Source organism: Bacillus rossius, chromosome 1 (genome assembly GCF_032445375.1).
Source record: "Bacillus rossius redtenbacheri isolate Brsri chromosome 1, Brsri_v3, whole genome shotgun sequence".
In the NCBI taxonomy this organism is placed as follows: domain Eukaryota; kingdom Metazoa; phylum Arthropoda; class Insecta; order Phasmatodea; family Bacillidae; genus Bacillus; species Bacillus rossius.
This window is the reverse complement of record NC_086330.1, coordinates 345,623,795-345,645,237: the sequence shown is the minus strand read 5'-3', so window position 1 is coordinate 345,645,237 and position 21,443 is coordinate 345,623,795. Positions and strand designations below refer to the sequence as shown.

The 21,443-nt window shown below is 35.3% G+C and overlaps 1 protein-coding gene across 2 annotated transcripts in view; it reads right to left on the bottom strand.

The window, feature by feature from the left end:
* The window catches only part of LOC134528169 (proton-coupled zinc antiporter SLC30A2-like), a 33,394-nt gene extending 15,940 nt beyond the window's left edge, over positions 1 to 17,454 (bottom strand). Inside the window, exons 1-3 of one of the 2 annotated variants that reach the window (XM_063361542.1) lie at positions 16,115 to 17,454; positions 4,848 to 4,979; positions 1,616 to 1,778 (exon numbers count right to left, since the gene is read on the bottom strand). In XM_063361542.1, the coding sequence (XP_063217612.1) occupies positions 1,616 to 1,778; positions 4,848 to 4,865 (181 nt within the window). In that variant the 5' untranslated portion in view covers positions 4,866 to 4,979; positions 16,115 to 17,454. Of the gene's footprint in view, positions 1 to 1,615; positions 1,779 to 4,847; positions 4,980 to 8,912; positions 9,525 to 16,114 lie in introns of those variants that run through there. The other variant, XM_063361541.1, reaches the window with a different exon arrangement.
* Positions 17,455 to 21,443: the final 3,989 nt, after the last annotated feature.

The window sequence follows — 21,443 nt, the reverse complement described above, 5'->3', positions numbered from 1 at the left end:
AAGCCGTGAGAGCCACTGTCCAGCTTTTGGTGTAGACATCTGTAATAAATAAAACTGTATTAATTAATTGGGCTACCCTTCATGAACCCCATTTTCCCCATTTATATTAATAATAAAATTATTGGGACTGAATTTTTATATCAATGCAGTTTTTTCGACATATGCCATTGCAGTTTTAAACTGTATCATGGAAAAATTCTGAAAATAAAAATATGAAGATAAAAAATTCACAGAAAATGAGACTACAACTTAATTTTTTTATCTATTCAAATTAATATAACACCAATGTATAGTGGATGTACTGTATTGTATTAACAAATTTGTTTCTTTTTTTTGTCCTAATTATTTACTTTATGTTTTTAATATCTGCAGCATTAGCTATTGCTTCATGTTGTATGGCTTCTTCTTTTGTTTGTCTTTGTTTTTCCATTTCTGTGAACGTTTGTTATTTGTTTGTTTGTTGATTGTTTGTTACAATAAATTATTGTACTTATTTGTATTTATGTATGGTGTCTACCACTTCGGCCCATCGCTGTTGGTAGACTGCCACAATAAATAAATAAAATAAATAATGGAGCAATGACACAATGATTTGGTGAAGGAAATGAGAGTACCCAAGGAACAACCAACTGGTTCACTCAATTGTTTAACAATTTTTTCCCAACTGTGAAAAATCCAGGTGTGATTCCACAGGAAATAAAGTGGGATCATTTCAGTGAGAAACAAGTGATCTGATCATTCAATAACTGTGGGCCCAAGCTTTAAGACTTAGTCTTACATGCTATGGTGTTTATTTAATTTTCTTGTTTTTACTATTATTTGAGGGCTTTTAATGTAAATTCATGATATCTCTCTTGCTTAAAAAGTTTTGTGTTAAATTTTTTCAACAGATATTTACTAAGTAATATCTAATAGCCATAAATGGCCACACAAGAGTTCATATCTATAATTACTTTCATGACTTTTTACAGCACAAAAATAACGTTTAGTAAACATATGGTGAGAAAATTTTGTGAAATAGTAATAAATGCGAGAGAACTATCGGAATGGATTTATAGGAAAATCATTTAATTAATAGTGATGAAAAAAAAAAAAAAATAACCAACTCTGTGTGCGAGACAAAAGCTTTATCAACAGGTGACTCTGCAAACCCAGACTGCTTGGACCACGCTCAAGCTGCACGCTGATACAACTGAAATGGATCCGCACAGGGTCGGTGCAAGGTAAATTGGCGCCTTAGGCGAAAAACCTTAATGCCCCCCCCCCCCCTCCCCCTGGCCGGACACCCCAAAAAAAAATTTCCTTGCCTCAAAATACATCACGTAAGCCTAAGATTTTGTCAACAATCAAATGTAAGCAGACTTGTGTTTATTTTTTTTTACTTTTTTACTTATTACTAATCATAAACAGGTCACCGTGGACTTTAAATAATTACTTATATCAATATAAACATTCCAAACTGTTACAAAAATCCATTTTCATCTAGTTTCAATAATCGTTAAACATATTATATCAGCTGTTATGTGTCGTGCTGCGCCGCCCCCAGCTACTTGGAGCCCTGCCCTAGGCGGTTGCCCGGTTCGCCTGTGTGGACGCGCCGGCCCTGGATCCGCACCTGCCCTGTAATACCCGAACGACAGCTTCTTGGTGGGAGGCCACTGGCCGACCCATATGGAGAACAGGCTGACCACGAACCCCACGAAGTCGGACAGGAGGTGGGCCGCGTCAGTCATTACCGCCAGGCTGCCGGCCAGGTAGCCCCCGACTATCTCCGCCACCTGCGCACACACACATTGAAGCAAGTTAGCATTGCAATTTTCTTTTTTGTAATGATTATAGTGAAAGTCTAAAGAATGAAAAAAAAAATTGGTTGTCTGTAAAGTCGGTTTACGGACGATAGTTTAACGTGACGACATCATAACAAAACATTGATGAAATGATTGCATACTTCTATGAATAAAATTGAATCATTTTTATTGAATTATCACTATTTTGTATGGATACAAAGAAGGAGTGAAATGGAATCTGCAATTTAAATGATAAATTCACTTTTATTTGCACTCATTAATTCAAATGTGTTTATTACTTTAACGAAGAGATTATTTTAACTATAACTTATATACATGTTTGCTATTTAACTTCTTCCAATCTGTGTTATTCTGTTAAGGATAGGACAATGATAGGAAAAGTAGGAAATGAATGGGAGTGTTTCAAGTTTAAAGTGCATCGAAAAATTCAAATTGATGGTTGTTCCTATCGAGTGGAAGAGAGATAGATGCGGCGAAAGCGTACAATGAGCGTAATGGGACACAGCGTAATGGGACAATGTGCGTTATGGGACACTTTTTCGTACATGCAGCTGGTGTTCATCGATTTAGTAGACGTTGTCACGTCAAAAGTTGATTCATGCTGTAATCTAGCAAAAGGAATTTTAAAAAAAAAACTGTTTCATTGCTTCAAGTCTAGATCTCATACACCATAATGATTTTTTTCCTTTCATTTTTCTGCAAATACTTTCTATTAAAAGCTATTTCTAAAATTTTAACTCCATACTTTCCTCACATTTGTTGTTTTACCACAAATATTTTCAACAGATATTCACTTAGTGTAATACGGTATCACAAGTCTAAAAATCTGCCTAAGTGATCATAATTACGAAGATTTGCATGCATTTTTATATACATTATACTGCACTAGGTGAATATATGTTGAAAATATTTGTGGCAGAACAACTAATGCAAGGGAGGTACCAAGTTAATATTTTAGAAATATCCCTTTAAAAAAAATCATGAAAAATAATCAACATGGCATACAAGACGTAACCTTGATTATTTTATTTTATGTGTGCAAAAGGCTGATGTCATGTAGATAGTGAGTTTACTAGAGATGGTAAACACACGACGACAGGAACATTGAGATACAAATTGGCCATGCCCTATGATAAAGAATAATCCCAGCATAAGCACAGGGTGATTTTTGGGTAACAGTGGGAAACCAAAATCAGGATGGCAGGATCACGATTCGAGACCTTTCTCCTCACTAACTGTAGACGTTTGTGGTAAAATAGGTTCAGTCAAATCAAAGAAACTGCTTCAGAGGATGTGCAGCATAATGTAGCATCAGGAATAAATTAAGCTTGAACCCCAAGACGTACGTTTCCCAAAATGACATGTGTCGCTGCCTACGCTCAATGCTTTGTCAACAACTGTTGTTTAACCAGATAATGTTATCTGTGTTTTGTAATGTTTGTTCTATGAGCAGGTTGGTGACTAGGAAAAATATGGTGAAGCAAATATTTCTTTATAAGAAGCTTTCTGTTATTGCTGAGTAAATAAAATGTCACTTCCACCATTTTTCTTCTCTTGTTTATAACAAAGAGAAAGATTAATATTATGTTGAAAACTAAAGTTACAATTGTTTTACACATTTAATGAAATGACAGGAACTAAGAATATTCTTATCTAAATATTCACAATAAATTCAGAGCAGAAACATTATGCTGATAAACAATGCGACAAGTACTGAAGATTAATGATCAATACTGACACGGCGAACAAAAAAAAAGTATCATCACATTCCTTGTGAACCTAAGTAATGTATGAATTTTTGTCATTTTAGAAGTCTGGTGCAATAACAAAAATCATTTCTCATATCACATAAAATGCTCATTGATTGGCAAGGAATTTGTGTCTTGTTACTCTGTATTAAAAATGTAATAAAACAATGGATATGACACATTTTCATCATAAAACAATTGCCATAACTAATGCATTGCAGTTTTTGTGACAGTTACACTCAAATTTTCTACAAGTTGTGCACAGAATTATAATGAAAAATCTTTATAAATAACTCTGCTAAGGCAAACACAGGAAAATTTAGTCTCTTCAGTTTTGCTAAGAACAGAGATTGTAACTGTTTAATATTTTTTTTTAAACATTAAAAATATTTTACGGCTCTGTCCCACAGCTATATTTATTATTTAATTTTCTTTTCACTATGTTCATTTTGTGAATTGGCCTGTAAATTTATCATAATAGCTCTCTCACACTTTTATGTTTCATTCCAAAATTTTACATATATTTATATTTTCTAAATATAATCTAATAGCAGTAAAAAGTCATGCAATTGTTTATAATTAAGATCACTTTAGATTACTCTTTACAGCTCAAAGGTAACATTCAGTAATTATCTGGTGAGAAAATTTGTTACCCACAGCAAATTCATGATAGGTTCACAAGAAAACTCCTTCATTAAGGGACCCACCTCACCAGGGGTGTATTTGTACTAGTGAAGTGGGATGATAAGTGCAATGCTGGTGATTCTCCAAGTGCAGGGCTGTGGACTGGCGCACTGTCTTCTCGCCAGGGATTTAAGTGGTAACCATAACATTACATGGTGAAGCAATAAAGATAAATGTGTAATGAAAGTTACTTGAGTGCTTTCAAGAATCTGTACCAGATGTTACATGGCTAAAAATAATTTCTGAAACTCACATTTTAGTCATTTCCACACTCCTAACACCTTTTTTTAAGAACAAAATACAGAAGCAGAAGTAATCATCCGCCCTCAGCGTATTCTTACATGCTTTTCGTCAACAGAAACCACTCGCATGTATTGAGAAGTTTTCGAATCGCATGGTTTATTTCTGAAGCTCTGCACACCATGTGTGAGCGCAGGTAGAAAGGGCCCTTGAAGGTAATGGCAAGAAAATGAAGTAACCAACTCAGTGAGAGTGTGTGACAGAGCTTTTTCACTTATCTTTCAAATTCAGACATCCCCTCTTCCCCCTGGGTAGAGCACCTGAAGTGCAGAGTGAATGCTACCCGACATCAACACGCGAAAGTTACCATGAACATAAGGCACATGGTCGCCGCGGCCAGCAGCTGCTTCCAGGCCTGGGCGTTGTGCGGGCTAGGAACTGAAGCATGGCAGTGATCGCCCTCGTCGCCAGTGAGGCAAGGCACTCCGCTCAGCTCGTCCTGAAACATCCATGTTCCTTAAGAAGGGTGCATCGTAATGATTTTGCTTCTAATATTTTGTTTTTTTTTGCACATAATTTCAAATAAACGCAATATATAATCATATTTGTTTATAAGTTTTTTTTCTACTAAACAAGTCCTTATTTAGTGGTTTTTTTTATTAACTCTGAGGTAAATTTTTATGTCAGTCCTAGCATACACTCGTATGTCGAACTATAAGCGACCTGTAATTTCTACCGACGCGAATCGTAGGCTGCAAGCGCGCCGCTCCTGACAGCATGCAGCAGCGCCACTCTTTGGCTCCTTTACTATCGGCGACAATGCACCAGGCCTTCCCCCCCCCCCCACAAACACACACCACACAGGCGCAACAGGTTGTTGATTGGCTGCGCTCAATCCCTCCTTGCAGGGTGCTTGCACAACTCAGGCAAACGTCCAATACGAAGCCGGCCAACTGCCAGGCAACCCACGAAAGAAAGGAATGTGGTATACAGTTCCGGATTAAACATTTGCATGTATACATATTTTTAGAACATCATTCATTAAATCAACAAAAATGAGAAGTTTTTTTAAAACCCTGAAAAACTCAGGTTTATATAGTTATGTGAAAAACATAATTTTTTATTGATCTAATGGCCAATATGCTAAAAATACTGAGTTTGAAGATAAAGGCTACATAAATATGAATTGCTTTCAGTAAATGCTATGGCTGACATAATAATTTGTCTTTAAGTTCATAAACACTTTTAAATAAGGACTTGTTTAGTAGAAAAAGCCTTTTATAAACAATTAAATATGGTAAATTTAAGAATTATTAAAAAAAATCATGTTCAAAAACACTACATACTAGAAGCAAATTAATTTAGGACACTACCATCTTCAGTGACTCAGTATCTCGTCCACAGCTATCTTAGTAGAAGCATTTTTGTTTTTGCAAAAAAATTCAGAGACTAACTGAGTTTTAAACACTGTTACATTGTCTGTGTTTCGCAATTGGTTTAGTTTCTTTCAGGTACGTGTTTACTGTTGGTATCATGTAACAAACCCATTCAGTGCAGAAGCAAATGCAGTCTGGTCGTAGGAACCGTCTAGGACCTGTAGCAAGAAACCATCCCATCCCATCCCATCCCATCATTTGCCTGCAAGTGATTATGAGGAAACCATGGCAAAATGTAAATCAGGAAGACCAAACCATGATTCGAACCCGGGTCCACAAGCCATGGGTTGGCCACAGGGTGTCTAGAAATACAGTCAACCAATTTCAAGACTTTTTAACTAATCCTCTTAATTCCTTACTTTTTCATGACTTTAATGATCTGTGGACACTATAGGCTACCGAATATTTAGGGTACAATTTTTGAGGTGAAGCTTATTTGCTGAGGGTGCAACAATTGTCGAGCATTACGAACATTCCAATCGCATGAGAGCAAATAGCTAGGTATGTGGTGGGGGAACCAGAACAGGTGGGGAATAGTTAGGTATGCGGTGGGGAGAACTGGTAGAGGAGATGGCAAGGGAGAGGTAGAAATGATGCAACATACTTATCATCCTTGCACACTTGCATACTTGTGCGATAGCACAATTTAGCGTTCTAATATTTGCACTTTTTTTTTGTCACGTGTGGACTCCACACACACACACACACACACACACATTTTTCTTCTTCTTTGTTTATCTTTTGTAACTTTAAAAATTGATTAAGGTGTACTATCAGGATTTTTAAAATAAGTTTACATTGAACATTGATGGCATAAATTGGACACTGCACACTGCAACGTTCGCCATGTTTCCAACTAGCCGGGAAATATATCCGTATTACCTTGACAGGTCACAAGCAATTTAACTGCTCAAACATTTTTATTTCTTCTTGTTTGTGTTACTGAGATGGCATTCAGCAAAATAATCCTCTAAATCTCATTTCCATGTCATTTATTTTATTTATTTTTATTTTATTTATTTTAATTTAGTTACATGCGCACCAACAGTCCAGGGACTTTAGAGGTGGGCACGACGTATAATCTGGGCTAAGACTTTCACCACTTTTTTTTTAAAGATTTGAATATAAATTAATGAAACATTTAAAAAATTGCCTGTCAGTCCCGCTATAGACAGATATATTATATAACAAAACAAAAAAAAAGCACATAGCAAAAAATTTTAATTTCATGGGAACAAGTTTGTACCCAATCTATGGCACAGCATGACTCTATGAACAAAGCATTCATACGCACATGGTTTGGAGCTTATTATAATCATAAAGATTACATTGTTTTAAAGCTTGCATGTGTTGGACTACACACTACATAATCCTACAGGTAATTCAATTACAGCTCAGGTTTAGTGAGTATCTGAATTTGTGGGGGAACAATTAAGATTTACTGAAATTTTACGATCTGAGTTTTTTTTTTACACAGGGATTAAACAAAGTATCTTTCCTCTCTTTTCCCCTCCCTCGACCATAATCATGTTTTCTGTCATTCGCTCGTGATATATGGCTTACTGAACATTACAAGCTCTTGATCTCATCTGGAGATAAGATCTTGGGACACCTCTGAGTATGAGATAGTGTGATCACCATTACGTATGTCTAACACCATTCAAATACCACTAATGTTCAATGAACCTTTTCTTTTTTATTTGTACTCAATGATTCGTTAACACTTCATTAAAAACGGCAACACACCACAGATAAATAATGCTGGAGAAGTATTGAATATTTTAACACTCTAACAAGTTTTTGGGCAATATTTTTAATGTGTCAATAATATATTTAGATAAGATTTTTATATTTAATTTATAAGAAACACATTATTGATGAATATAGGTACCTTCAACAAAACTATTAACATTCTGGCCTCTAATTACATACTGTAATCATAATAAAAATAAGTAGAGTATTAAACAAGTATTGATAGGTGTGATAGTGGAATTGACAACTTTTTCGAAAGAATATGACAAAAATTTTTTTTTGGTATTTAAAGCTTACTGTTTACAATTTATTTCTGTGTGGTACACTGTGATATTTTTTTAGCAAATTATTGAACCTATTGTTACATAGTAGTATAGCTAGCAAAGTTTACTACAAAATTATTTTAATGATACATTATCTATTCCTAAAATAATAGTTAAAAATCTGGACCAAAAAAATCATCTCTGTGATATATACTACAGAAATTTTCTACAGTGCATTTGGGCTAATGAAACATAACAAACTTTAAAAACTACTGATAAGAAAACAACAAAACATGACCAGTAATTTATGCACTGAAGGATTTGTTTGCTTTCCTCATACATTGTCTAACATACAGGATTTTTTATTGCTGCCGAGATGCACCAAAATTGGTTCCAGCACTTTTAAAGGAACAAAATATATATAAGAAAACACAAACCAACAAACAGTTGCATTGCGATAACCTGTAACACAAGGATGTAGGCCTATATGCTAAGTTCAGGGTGACAAATTTGAAATGACATATTCCGAATCATGACCGATAACGGTTTCTGTGTGAAAACACAGGTATTGTAAAGTAAGCTTTAAACCATTATTTTTCACTAACCAGTACAAGTTAAGAAACATTGTTTTCAGGGTAAATTTAGAGACATTTCTAGTCTTTGAAAAACATATTTTCCATTTTTATTTACTTTCCGTTCCCCAATACCGCGTCGTCCGATGCTGGTATAGTAATGTAAGCTATAAAGTATTATTTTTCACAAACTATTGCAAGTGAAGAAACCATCCCTTCAGAGTAAATTTAGGGACGTATTAAGTGTGTGAAAATAATATTTTCCGATTTTTCCTTTCTGTTCTAAATAGAGCAGCGTCGTCCGATAATTACCAAAAAATAATTTATGTTTTTATGTTTTATTAAACATATAATCCAAATTAAAAAACACACCAAATATTAAATTTTATGTGATAAATGAATAACTTACACTGCTATCCAATAAAGGCAGGTCAGCTCCATCTCCGTGATTTATCGAGTGTTGACGATGAAAGTCTGAATGAATTTTAAGGTTAGGGAGTGGTCCATGACCATTGCCATTGCAACAGCTTCTTCTGTCACTCTCACAATTCATTGGAGCGTAGCTATTAGGCATGGAACGACACCTCACGCAAAATGTAGCTGGCTCACTTCGCTCGTCAGTTACTGATCGCGAAAAGATATCATCGTCCAAATAACTAGTTCCCTCACACATAGGATTAATTAGACAGATGCACTGTTCATGGGCGGTTATGTCTTCTAAGAACTTTGCCATACTTTTTAACAGATTGTAAATATCTATTTGTAATTACCGCATTTTTACATGCCCGACTTTTAACAACCTATGTCCATATGTACACTAAAAAAATTATATTAGAAGAACAGAACGTAGCACTTAGCAACTTGTAAACATTACAACCAGCAATCACTATAAAAACAACCGGAGTCAAAATTATGCATTTGGACAGCAACAGCAACAGACGCACACATACATTGTGGCCATGACAGTTTTCGCGTTTCAAAAACATTTACCCAAACATAAAATAGACAAAATGTAAACCAAAATACAACTACGAAGTCATAAAGGCAAAACGTAAAGCTAATTAATAATATTAAAAAAAATGCATTTTTATACGTAATGTTACAATTATTTAAAAGTCAAATATGATATATATTTCAAAAACTGACATTATATTATAACAACTCCAGGACTCATACCAAGTATTGGCCGAACATCAGCCATGTACCAAATGAAAGCTGTAACATTTCTTAACAAAATATACTTTTCAGAATTTTTGTCTGGGCCGACACTTTTAATGCCGACGGACAGCAACAAGATCGCGCGCCCTGTTTTCCTTGCAGGCAATAGCTTCACTCGCCCATTACATGACCTGAAAAAACCATTTTATTTCTCCGTTTAAAACTGAAATATAAAAATCCAACCACACGGTCCTAAACGCAAGATATGACGCTTTGTATTTAACTTAAAAAAATAGTATTTATTAATAGTATTCTTTAAATCATATAAGGTCAAAGAAGGTACATATTTCAAAAACTTGGATTATATTAAACGACTCCAGGACTCATACCAAGTATTGGCCGAACATCAGCCATGTACCAAATGAAAGCTGTAACATTTCTTAACAAAATATACTTTTCAGAATTTTTGTCTGGGCCGACACTTTTAATGCCGACGGACAGCAACAAGATCGCGCGCCCTGTTTTCCTTGCAGGCAATAGCTTCACTCGCCCATTACAGGACCTGAAAAAACCATTTTATTTCTCCGTTTAAAACTGAAATATAAAAATCCAACCACAAGGTCCTAAACGCAAGATATGACGGTTTGTATTTAACTAAAAAAAATAGTATTTATTAATAGTATTCTTTAAATCATATAAGGTCAAAGAAGGTACATATTTCAAAAACTTGGATTATATTAAAACGACTCCAGGTCTTATACCAAGTATTGGCCGAACATCAGCCATGTACCAAATAAAAGCTGTAACATTTCTTAACAAAATATACTTTTCATAATTTTTGTCTGGGCCGACACTTTTAATGCCGACGGACAGCAACAAGATAGTGCGCCCTGTTTTCCTTGCAGGCAATAGCTTCACTCGCCCATTACAGGACCTGAAAAAATCATTTTATTTCTCCGTTTAAAACTGAAATATAAAAATTAAACTAAAAGGTCCTAAACGCAAGATATGACGCTTTGTATTTAACTAAAAAAATAGTATTTATTAATAGTATTCTTTAAATCATATAAGGTCAAAGAAGGTACATATTTCAAAAACTTGGATTATATTAAAACGACTCGAGGACTCATACCAAGTATTGGCCGAACATCAGCCAGTAACCAAATGAAAGCTGTAACATTTCTTAAAAAAAATACACTTTTCAGAATTTTTGTCTGGGCCGACACTTTTAATGCCGACGGACAGCAACAAGATCGCGCGCCCTGTTTACCTTGCAAGCAATAGCTTCACTCGCCCATTACAGGACCTGAAAAAACCATTTTATTTCTCCGTTTAAAACTGAAATATAAAAATCCAACCACAAGGTCCTAAACGCAAATTATTACGCTTTGTATTTAACTAAAAAAAAAAGTTTTTATTAATAGTATTCTTTAAATCATATAAGGTCAAAGAAGGTACATATTTCAAAAACTTGGATTATATTAAAACGACTCCAGGACTCATACCAAGTATTGGCCGAACATCAGCCATGTACCAAATGAAACCTGTAACATTTCTTAACAAAATATACTTTTCAGAATTTCTGTGTGGGCCGACACTTTTAATGCCGACGGACAGCAACAAGATCGCGCGCCCTGTTTACCTTGCAAGCAATAGCTTCACTCGCCCATTACAGGACCTGAAAAAACCATTTTATTTCTCCGTTTAAAACTGAAATATAAAAATCCAACTACAAGGTCCTAAACGCAAATTATTACGCTTTGTATTTAACTAAAAAAAATAGTTTTTATTAATAGTATTCTTTAAATCATATAAGGTCAAAGAAGGTACATATTTCAAAAACTTGCATTTTATAAAAACGACTCCAGGACTCATACCAAGTATTGGCCGAACATCAGCCATGTACCAAATGAAAGCTGTAACATTTCTTAACAAAATATACTTTTCAGAATTTTTGTCTGGGCCGACACTTTTAATGCCGACGGACAGCAACAAGATCGCGCGCCCTGTTTTCCTTGCAGGCAATAGCTTCACTCGCCCATTACAGGACCTGAAAAAACCATTTTATTTCTCCGTTTAAAACTGAAATATAAAAATCCAACCACAAGGTCCTAAACGCAAGATATGACGCTTAGTATTTAACTAAAAAAAATAGTATTTATTAATAGTATTCTTTAAATCATATAAGGTCAAAGAAGGTACATATTTCAAAAACTTGGATTATATTAAAACGACTCCAGGACTCATACCAAGTATTGGCCGAACATCAGCCATGTACCAAATGAAACCTGTAACATTTCTTAACAAAATATACTTTTCAGAATTTCTGTGTGGGCCGACACTTTTAATGCCGACGGACAGCAACAAGATCGCGCGCCCCGTTTTCCTTGCAGGCAATAACTTCACTCGCCCATTACAGGACCTGAAAAAACCATTTTATTTCTCCGTTTAAAACTGAAATATAAAAATCCAACTACAAGGTCCTAAACGCAAATGATTACGCTTTGTATTTAACTAAAAAAAATAGTTTTTATTAATAGTATTCTTTAAATCATATAAGGTCAAAGAAGGTACATATTTCAAAAACTTGCATTTTATAAAAACGACTCCAGGACTCATACCAAGTATTGGCCGAACATCAGCCATGTACCAAATGAAAGCTGTAACATTTCTTAACAAAATATACTTTTCAGAATTTTTGTCTGGGCCGACACTTTTAATGCCGACGGACAGCAACAAGATCGCGCGCCCTGTTTACCTTGCAAGCAATAGCTTCACTCGCCCATTACAGGACCTGAAAAAACCATTTTATTTCTCCGTTTAAAACTGAAATATAAAAATCCAACTACAAGGTCCTAAACGCAAATTATTACGCTTTGTATTTAACTAAAAAAAATAGTTTTTATTAATAGTATTCTTTAAATCATATAAGGTCAAAGAAGGTACATATTTCAAAAACTTGCATTTTATAAAAACGACTCCAGGACTCATACCAAGTATTGGCCGAACATTAGCCATGTACCAAATGAAAGCTTTAACATTTCTTAACAAAATATACTTTTCAGAATTTTTGTATGGGCCGACACTTTTAATGCCGACGGACAGCAACAAGATCGCGCGCCCTGTTTTCCTTGCAGGCAATAGCTTCACTCGCCCATTACAGGACCTGAAAAAACCATTTTATTTCTCCGTTTAAAACTGAAATATAAAAATCCAACTACAAGGTCCTAAACGCAAGATATTACGTTTTGTATTTAACTAAAAAAAATAGTATTTATTAATAGTATTCTTTAAATCATATAAGGTCAAAGAAGGTACATATTTAAAAAACTTGCATTTTATAAAAACGACTCCAGGACTCATACCAAGTATTGGCCGAACATTAGCCATGTACCAAATGAAAGCTTTAACATTTCTTAACAAATTATACTTTTCAGAATTTTATTCTGGGCCGACACTTTTAATGCCGACGGACAGCAACAAGATCGCGCGCCCTGTTTTCCTTGCAGGCAATAGCTTCACCCGCCCATTACAGGACCTGAAAAAACCATTTTTTTTCTCCGTTTAAAACTGAAATATAAAAATCCAAATACAAGGTCCTAAACGCAAGATTTTACGCTTAGTATTACACTAAAAAAATGGTACTTATTAATAGTATTATTTAAATCATATAAGGTCAAAGAAGGTACATATTTCAAAAACTGGCATTTTATAAAAACGACTCCAGGACTCATACCAAGTATTGGCCGAACATTAGCCATGTACCAAATGAAAGCTGTTACATTTCTTAACAAATTATACTTTTCAGAATTTTATTCTGGGCCGACACTTTTAATGCCGACGGACAGCAACAAGATCGCGCGCCCAGTTATCCTTGCAGGCAATAAATTTACCCGCCCATTACAGGCCCTGAAAAAACCATTTTATTTCTCCGTTTAAAACTGAAATATAAAAATCCAACTACAAGGTCCTAAACGCAAGATATGGCGCTTTGTATTTAACTTAAATAATTGGTATTTATTCTAGTGTATAGGGTTTGCCCTGAGACACGCCTAGGTCCTACCTTAAATTGACCCCTGTCCCACACACTTTAGCTTAGTTTAATTTAAGTTAGGATAACATTTTAATTGTCATTCGAGTCAGGCCTTTCAGGGGGGTTTCTCCACGCTCCTGACTGGCTTTAGACACACGTAGAAAAGGGATGATAGTCGAAGTTCTGTCATTTATACTCGATCCTAAAACCGGACGATTCGACGGCCGGCCTGGAAATAACTTCTCATACACTCCAGAGTTCACACATTTTTTAAGCATATTACCATGGTGTTCGCAATAATTGGGGTTAATTGTTTCAAAATAAAACAATAATATACCATGTCATGCACTTTTTTAATACACAGTATTTGAATAAATTTTCCCTAACACATAAACCATACACGCTGACGTCATGAGTTTCTCAATGTAACCTAATTTGGTACGTCTCTGGAGTTATACTTAATTTATAACCCATTTGCAAGAAGTCAAATGAATCGGAAACACATTGTCGAATAAAATTAGTAAGTATTAATTATTATATCTGTGACATCTTAATTATGTTACTTAGATACAGTGTGCTATCTGTACAAGAGTAAAATTTAACATTAGAGGTATGACAATTCATAATATTGTAAGTTTAATTGTACTTTTTTAATAACTACCAAAATACATACAAATTATGCAGATTTTCCTAGTTATATCCACTAAGAACACGGATATTTAATCATATAGGTAATTCATTTATTATTTATAGGGGAGACATTGAAGCAAACATTTTCTTTTAATTATTATACATATATGTTTAAGTATGCATGTGTATATATATAAAGTCCACATTCGGCATTATCAATATGTATGTAATTGGGAAATTCATACATTGGAAGAATTTTTATAACTTGCAGGGTTATGCGGGATTGTGTAAAAAAATATGTACCTAACAATGAAAGGTGAGTATGTTAACATTTTCTAAATGAGGCTCAAAGATAAAGTTACGACACATTTTAAATTTACCTTTTTTGATTCAGGACCGTAGCTTATCAACTGTTCTGGTTCAGAAACTATCTTAATTATTACAAAGTACATCAGAATCCAGTGACGACCGGTGTATGAGCTGCAGCAGGGGAGTCAGTTTGCAAGCGCACTGACATTCACGACAAGCTTGATTCACCAATGCCCACAATGTCACAGAGGAGCCAGCGATTATCAACCAGTCGCAGCCACGCAGTGCGACGCTGCGTCTACTGGAAACAATTCTGAAGAGTTGGAATCTGCTGCATTCATTCGCTAGTCACCACAATAACAATACATTAGAATAATGTTGTTTATATACTATTGAGACCTTGCATGTGATGGTAACGGGCCAGCATCTCGTTACCTGTATTTAAGGGGCGAGAACATATCAATTAGTTCTGGAAAAAAAATTCCCAAGAATTATTAAAATAAAGTACATGAAAGATGCTGTTAATTGTACACCATACAAAGTACATGCTGCATTTCAACAAATGTGCTTGCATGGTTAACGTAACGTTATATCAATGAGTAAATAGAAAATTTTATTCGAAATTTAGTCATTAGCCAACCCCAAGTGTGAAAGATATTCAAGCAATTATTTGCAATGTTGCAAATATGTTTTAAAATGGTGCAATTTATGGCTTACTTTTTCAATTTTTCTTTGTAATGAAACAAGAAACAACTTGCAACGTCACAAAAGGCTCGCTCAGGAAGGAGGGTGCAACCTCTCTTTGGAACGATCCTCTTGTTCAATGTCAAATGAGCTACTTGTCACTTGCATTTGTTATTTTCCTAGTGTTAACTAAGAGGTTTCTTATATTTCAATGGTGGTATACACCACAACACTTTATATTTGTTCGGTATATTCGTATAAGGGAAACTGTAATTACATAATCCAGAGAACATAACATCACTTGGAAACCACACGTACTAAGTGTAAGGTTCTATCATATAGTTAAACAAGTTTGGCTGGCAACAAACACAACAAATTATAATCGGCATTAAACGCAACATTCCCAGTCCATTGACCATAGTTCGAGTGCTTATAGAAGTTCTATATGAAACCAAATAAAAATAATTCTGTAATACTACTGTTATTATTCTCAAATGTATAGAAATATGGTTGTTCCTTCTTGTAATGGTACAGAACACAAAGGTTTACAGAAATATTGTGTCACTTAACAAACATTTGTATTTTTACATATGAACCCCTAATTCGGTTCCAATTACAATTTATCTTAATCTGTTTTAGCACAATATTGAACTTAAAATTTCTTATCCTAATTACACTTCTCAACTACCTATGCGGAAATCGGATCAAATTGTTTTCTAATAAATAAAAAATCGAATAAATAGATACTTCAGCCTACATAACACCATACAGTTTCTGCGAGAATATTTATTACGTACTCATAACACTTAAGAAAATGTTACACAAATCATTGCTTGATATTCATTCGTTCTTCTGTTCTGTCAACTGTGAACATAACGGGTGAATCATCGTGAAGTTATATATGTATCCTTTTGCGCACCTTTCTCTTTCACTGGCTAGCAATTTGTGACGTCACTCTGGAGATATTTTGCTAAAGTAGGCTATGTATACGGAAATATACGTTAATCTGAGTTTTACATTTTGTTAGAACGGCGGTTATCAACAAATGATGATTCTAATGGCAAATTTATTTCCATTCAAGTAAATAAATTAAGAAATTAGATACCTATAACTAATTTTATTGCCTCATTTATTACAAAATAAGTTTTTTTCTGTATTTTGTTTTGTCTCCGCCCAATTTAGGTTTCGAATGGACGAAAGCTACGATATCATTTAATTTTGACAATCTTTTTTTATATAGCCTGAAGTGATTTTATTATTTATTTCAGTGTAATACATTCACAACACAAGTTTGGCTAAATAATGTTAAACTTTTGTAGCAGTGACACCAGTTAACTGTTGTTTGCCACAACCGTAATAAATTATTTTGTGCACTATATATTGTGTACTATATATTGTACTAACAAAATACTAGGCAGGAAAATAATAACGCGGTAGTTTAGATACGGAAAAAAAATCATTTCGCTGGTTAGTACAACCTCATCCGAAAAAAAAAGCATTTATTTCAAAAATCAAGATTATATAATTAAAAATATGTCACTCTTGTAATATTAATATTGATTATTTAAAAATGTTGCATGGTTATTAATCGTTTCACAAAGCTTAAATATTTAAATTTTTCAAAAATTCGTACTTTTTATTCTGCAGTTTTAAATGCAAAATCTGCCACTCCTCTTCCCGGAACTTACCTAACACAATCTTTACTTCTCTACCTGCAGATTGTTATCCCTATTTCAAGTAATGCTAATTTTCTAGAGAAGGTTCTCCATTAAGAACATTTAATGGTTTTTTGAATAACACCTATCCCGAAGAACGCCGTTAAGTATTTTTAATGTGGCTAACGTAACTTACCCAAACATTTACACCAATATACAGTATTTTAAATGAATATTGTATACAACCAATCATTCAAATAATTGAACAGTGTTCGAAATTAAATTACCTTATCCCTCCAGCCATTCACACGATTAAACAATGTTTTAAATTAAGCTAACAAAACTTAACCAACCATCCAAATGACTTAAAAGTATTTTAAAAGTAGCTAACGTAATACAAAATACAAAACCAATGGTAAAATACCGGTAATCTACCTCAATTATCTCAACAACTATTAGCAGAATCATCACACATAATTAAAGAATCTCAAAAAACATTTATAAGAATTTTATGTAAATATTTTCATAAGTGCTTAAACTATGAAAAATTGCCAAAATAAATAGCCAAACAATAAAGCACGAATATCAAAAATTTGAATTTATATTTCGCCGTTTTTTGTTAGTTCTATCAACATAACATGACATCAATTAATAATATAATTAAATGAAAATATTTGGTTTGCGTTTACAACCGAAAATTTGGGACACGTTTCAATTGTTCCGAAGTTAATGCAAGTTATTTTAATAACGCAAGTAAGCGTATCAGATATATTAATTCATGTAACAATATGAGCTAAATTTATTTTCTAAATGAAACGTATAAACATTAATACTAATAGTTCAGTTTATAATAAACTTGCATCTGTATGTATCCTACATAAAAATTTGTGACAAGGTTATAATTCAGAAATTCATTAAAAAATAAAACACTTATTGAAATGCTGTGCCTTTGTTTAAATAAACTTTACTCAGCTGTCAAAGTTGAGGCCTACACAAACAAAAAAATCATTTTCTCAAGATCAGTTGCTATAAAAACTTATTTTGACCATTCATATAACCCTACCTCCCTTACTTCGTGCAATAATCTTTGCTAAAATTAGTCTTTGTTTGCACAATAACACTCAGTTCTGACACGTTATAGTTTTAAAAGAGATGGTTATTTATTATTTAATTCATTTTTGTTGTTTTAGTGTTATTTGGGTAACTATATTACACACAGTCTAGCAGTTTGTCAATTCATATCATCAAACTACCATTCAAACCCGCGCTCGTCGGCAGTATCACCAACGAAAAGTATGCGCGCAGAACGTGAAAATATTCGTCCGCGGATCGGGCAGGCCTGTACACTTAGGCCATTCGATTTTTCGCAGTAATCACTTGACAGTGCACCAACTCATACGCCTCACTGAAGAGATAACAAGCGCCTTCAACGTAAAAGATTATGTAGTTGCGACGTTTTTAGACGTAGAAAAAGCCTTCGACAGAGTTTATCACGCGGGGCTAATCTATACAAACTATATCAAACTAATTTCCTGGTCTGCTATACCAAGCTAGTCGCGTCCTACCTAGAAGACAGAACGTTTACAGTATCAACTTAAAGAACTATGTCTGACATCAAACAAATAAGAGCAGGCGTACCACAGGGCAGTATTCTAGGCCCTGTTCTATTTAACATATATAGCCTTCTAGAGATTTGCCACGCCCCGAACACCGCCTAGTGAAGTTAGGCTGCTATGTGCTATGCAAACGACACGTTTCTGTATAGCAGATCATACACACTTCACCTAGCCACTACCAGACTGCATTAGCTTAGATTAAATTAGGCTAGGAAAAAAAACGGATGCATTAGCTGTGTGCTAGCAATGGTGTACGACCTGGCTTAGCAAAGTGAACACAACGATGTCCGAAGCTATTGTGTTTACTCGCGGAAATCTTCCACCTGTAGAACACAGGCCATAAATACGTTTGTTTGGCGAACAAATCCCACACAAGGACGTCGTAAAATATCTAGGCGTCCACATGGACAGGAAGCTTCTCTGGCACCATCATATAGATAATAGATGCCTAGAGAATTCAAACTGAGGTTAGACTAAGCTCACTATATCCAGTAATGAGCAGGCGATGTGGAGGCACAGTAACGAACGGTTTACTGTGCTCTACAAAACACTGATTCACCCTATTATTACGTACGCAGCCCCAGTCTGGGCAACCACTGCGAAAACACATTTATTAAAGCTGCAGCGAATTCAGAATAAATGTATTCGAATAGCTACAGACGCTCCAATGTATTACCCTACAGAAGCCTTGCATTGTGAAACGGACACGGAAACTTTGCAAGACTTTTACATTCGAACCCCAGAAACATTTTACGATAAATGCGTAAATAGTTAAAACCCACATGTTTTATCGCTCGGAAATTTTGATCCGGACGTAAGACAAAAATATAAGCGGCCGAAATCGCTCCTTGCCCACCGGCCGCCATAGTCGCGCGTGATTGGCCGCGCAGACTGCCGGCCAATGCGCGCGGAGCGAAAAAGCACAGTTCTTGCAATCCTAAGCTGGCAGCTCATAGTATTAAGTATTATTAAGTATAATATGGTTCTAATTGACATACAACGCCCAACACCGACGCAGCCCTCCCTGTAGGTCCTTCCGTGTAGGCGAAAAATACTGTCGTGTTTCGGCCCAGCAGGGCTCGAATTATCGTCTGATTTTCCACTTTTTTGGTCTCCTGTGACCTTGAATGGCGAAGCGCCCAAGAATAATCCCATACACATGTACACATTCATACTGATATTTCTAGTTTAAGAATGTGTGCTGGCTGGCATCATGGCGGGAACACGGACCAAACAGTCCAAGCTCACCACCTTCGCTTAGTAGTGCTTTTTTACTCTGTCCAACTCTTCTTCCAGAACAACCCTTCTGTTCCCGTAACCAACCTGCTTGTTAATTAATACATTAATTTTGCATCCAGCATGAATGAACCCAGGGTTTTCCCTCTGTCAATAGAGGCTTCACCTGGGCCCACCTTATCTAGTGTTAGTCTAGAGTAGTCAGTGAGGGGAGTTTGTCATGGCACTAATGGTGGCCATGGCTGACCAATTCCCTCCTAGCACATGATGCATGCGACCTCTCCTGCATGGCTAACCCCTGCATGATTAGAGCGTATAGGCTTCGGCCTGAGACGGACCTAGGTCTCTCCCTAACCCAGACCCCTCCCAAATACATTTGGTTTTAGTTAGGTTAAGAAAAAAAAGGAAATGCACAAAGCATCTAAGTAATCCATAAAACTTCTTTTACTCTTAGCAGTATTTATACTTATTTCACTTAAAAATTTTAATTTTGTCATCACATGTATTCACCAAAATAAAGAAAATAATTATTTCCTCATTAATGGAGCACTATGATCCAATTGTATCTGTAGGAGACTTTAGGGATAATACTTTAGAAAAACAATGAAACTACATATTTTGATTATCATGTATGAATAAAATGTTAGGTATCTGTTACATAACAACACTGATTGACAGCATTTTGACTCATACTCTAGCTCCTATTTTTAGAGTTAAAAGTTATTTTATCTAATTATCGTTAGCTTTAATTGCAATAGCAAAGTTAAGTCTTCGAATAGGCAGCAATAGAAGTTTTCCCGTTTTCAAATAGAATAACAGTGAACTATCGCAATGGCAGAAAATGTATTATACACCTGAACCGCGTCCTTAAGGATGGCACCTTGGCGCTCGACTCTCGTCTTACCAGCAACAAAGCGTGTTGCATGTTTTGTTCTCACCACGTGGAACAATACCAAGTTGTCATAAATAAGAGCACAACGCTTTGGTAGTGTAACGTTTTACACGCAACTTTTTGTCAAATTTGTATTATTATAATATTCTCGTTCCTTTCCCATTATCGACTTGAAAAATCGGCTTCCACTGATCTTCTCAGGGCCGACGATACAACAGCGACTTCCGCCGAATTGTCCGCGAGTTGGTATTCACTATATTCCCAACAAAGAGCTCCTGTATTGGAAACCTCCAGGGCGTGACTGACTGCCTCTACGCCCTCCCCGCAGGCACACAGCCCGGGCGGGCGCCCCGGCTCCAGAGTGCCTGCAGCTGTCGCCCCCGGTTCTTGTTGCGAGGCGAGCACCCCGAGTCGTCCACGAAACAAAGCTTTCAATCTGTGAAAAATTTGCCCAAAGCTGAATTTTTGCACAGTGGTAGAGCCTACTATGCTTAATAACATACCGAAAGTTTACTGCTGTAGACCTTGTACGTATCACCGAAAACGTGCAGTTAAGTCCTAGATGGCAGCGACTTACAGCAGTTCATTAAAATGATTCGCGTATACGCAGTTATTAACGTAGACTCTCCGTAAATGCATCCAAATAATCTAGAAACACCATTTTACACATTTATGTTAAAACATTTTCAAAATGTTAATACTAAAGGTACGATATTAATCGATGAAG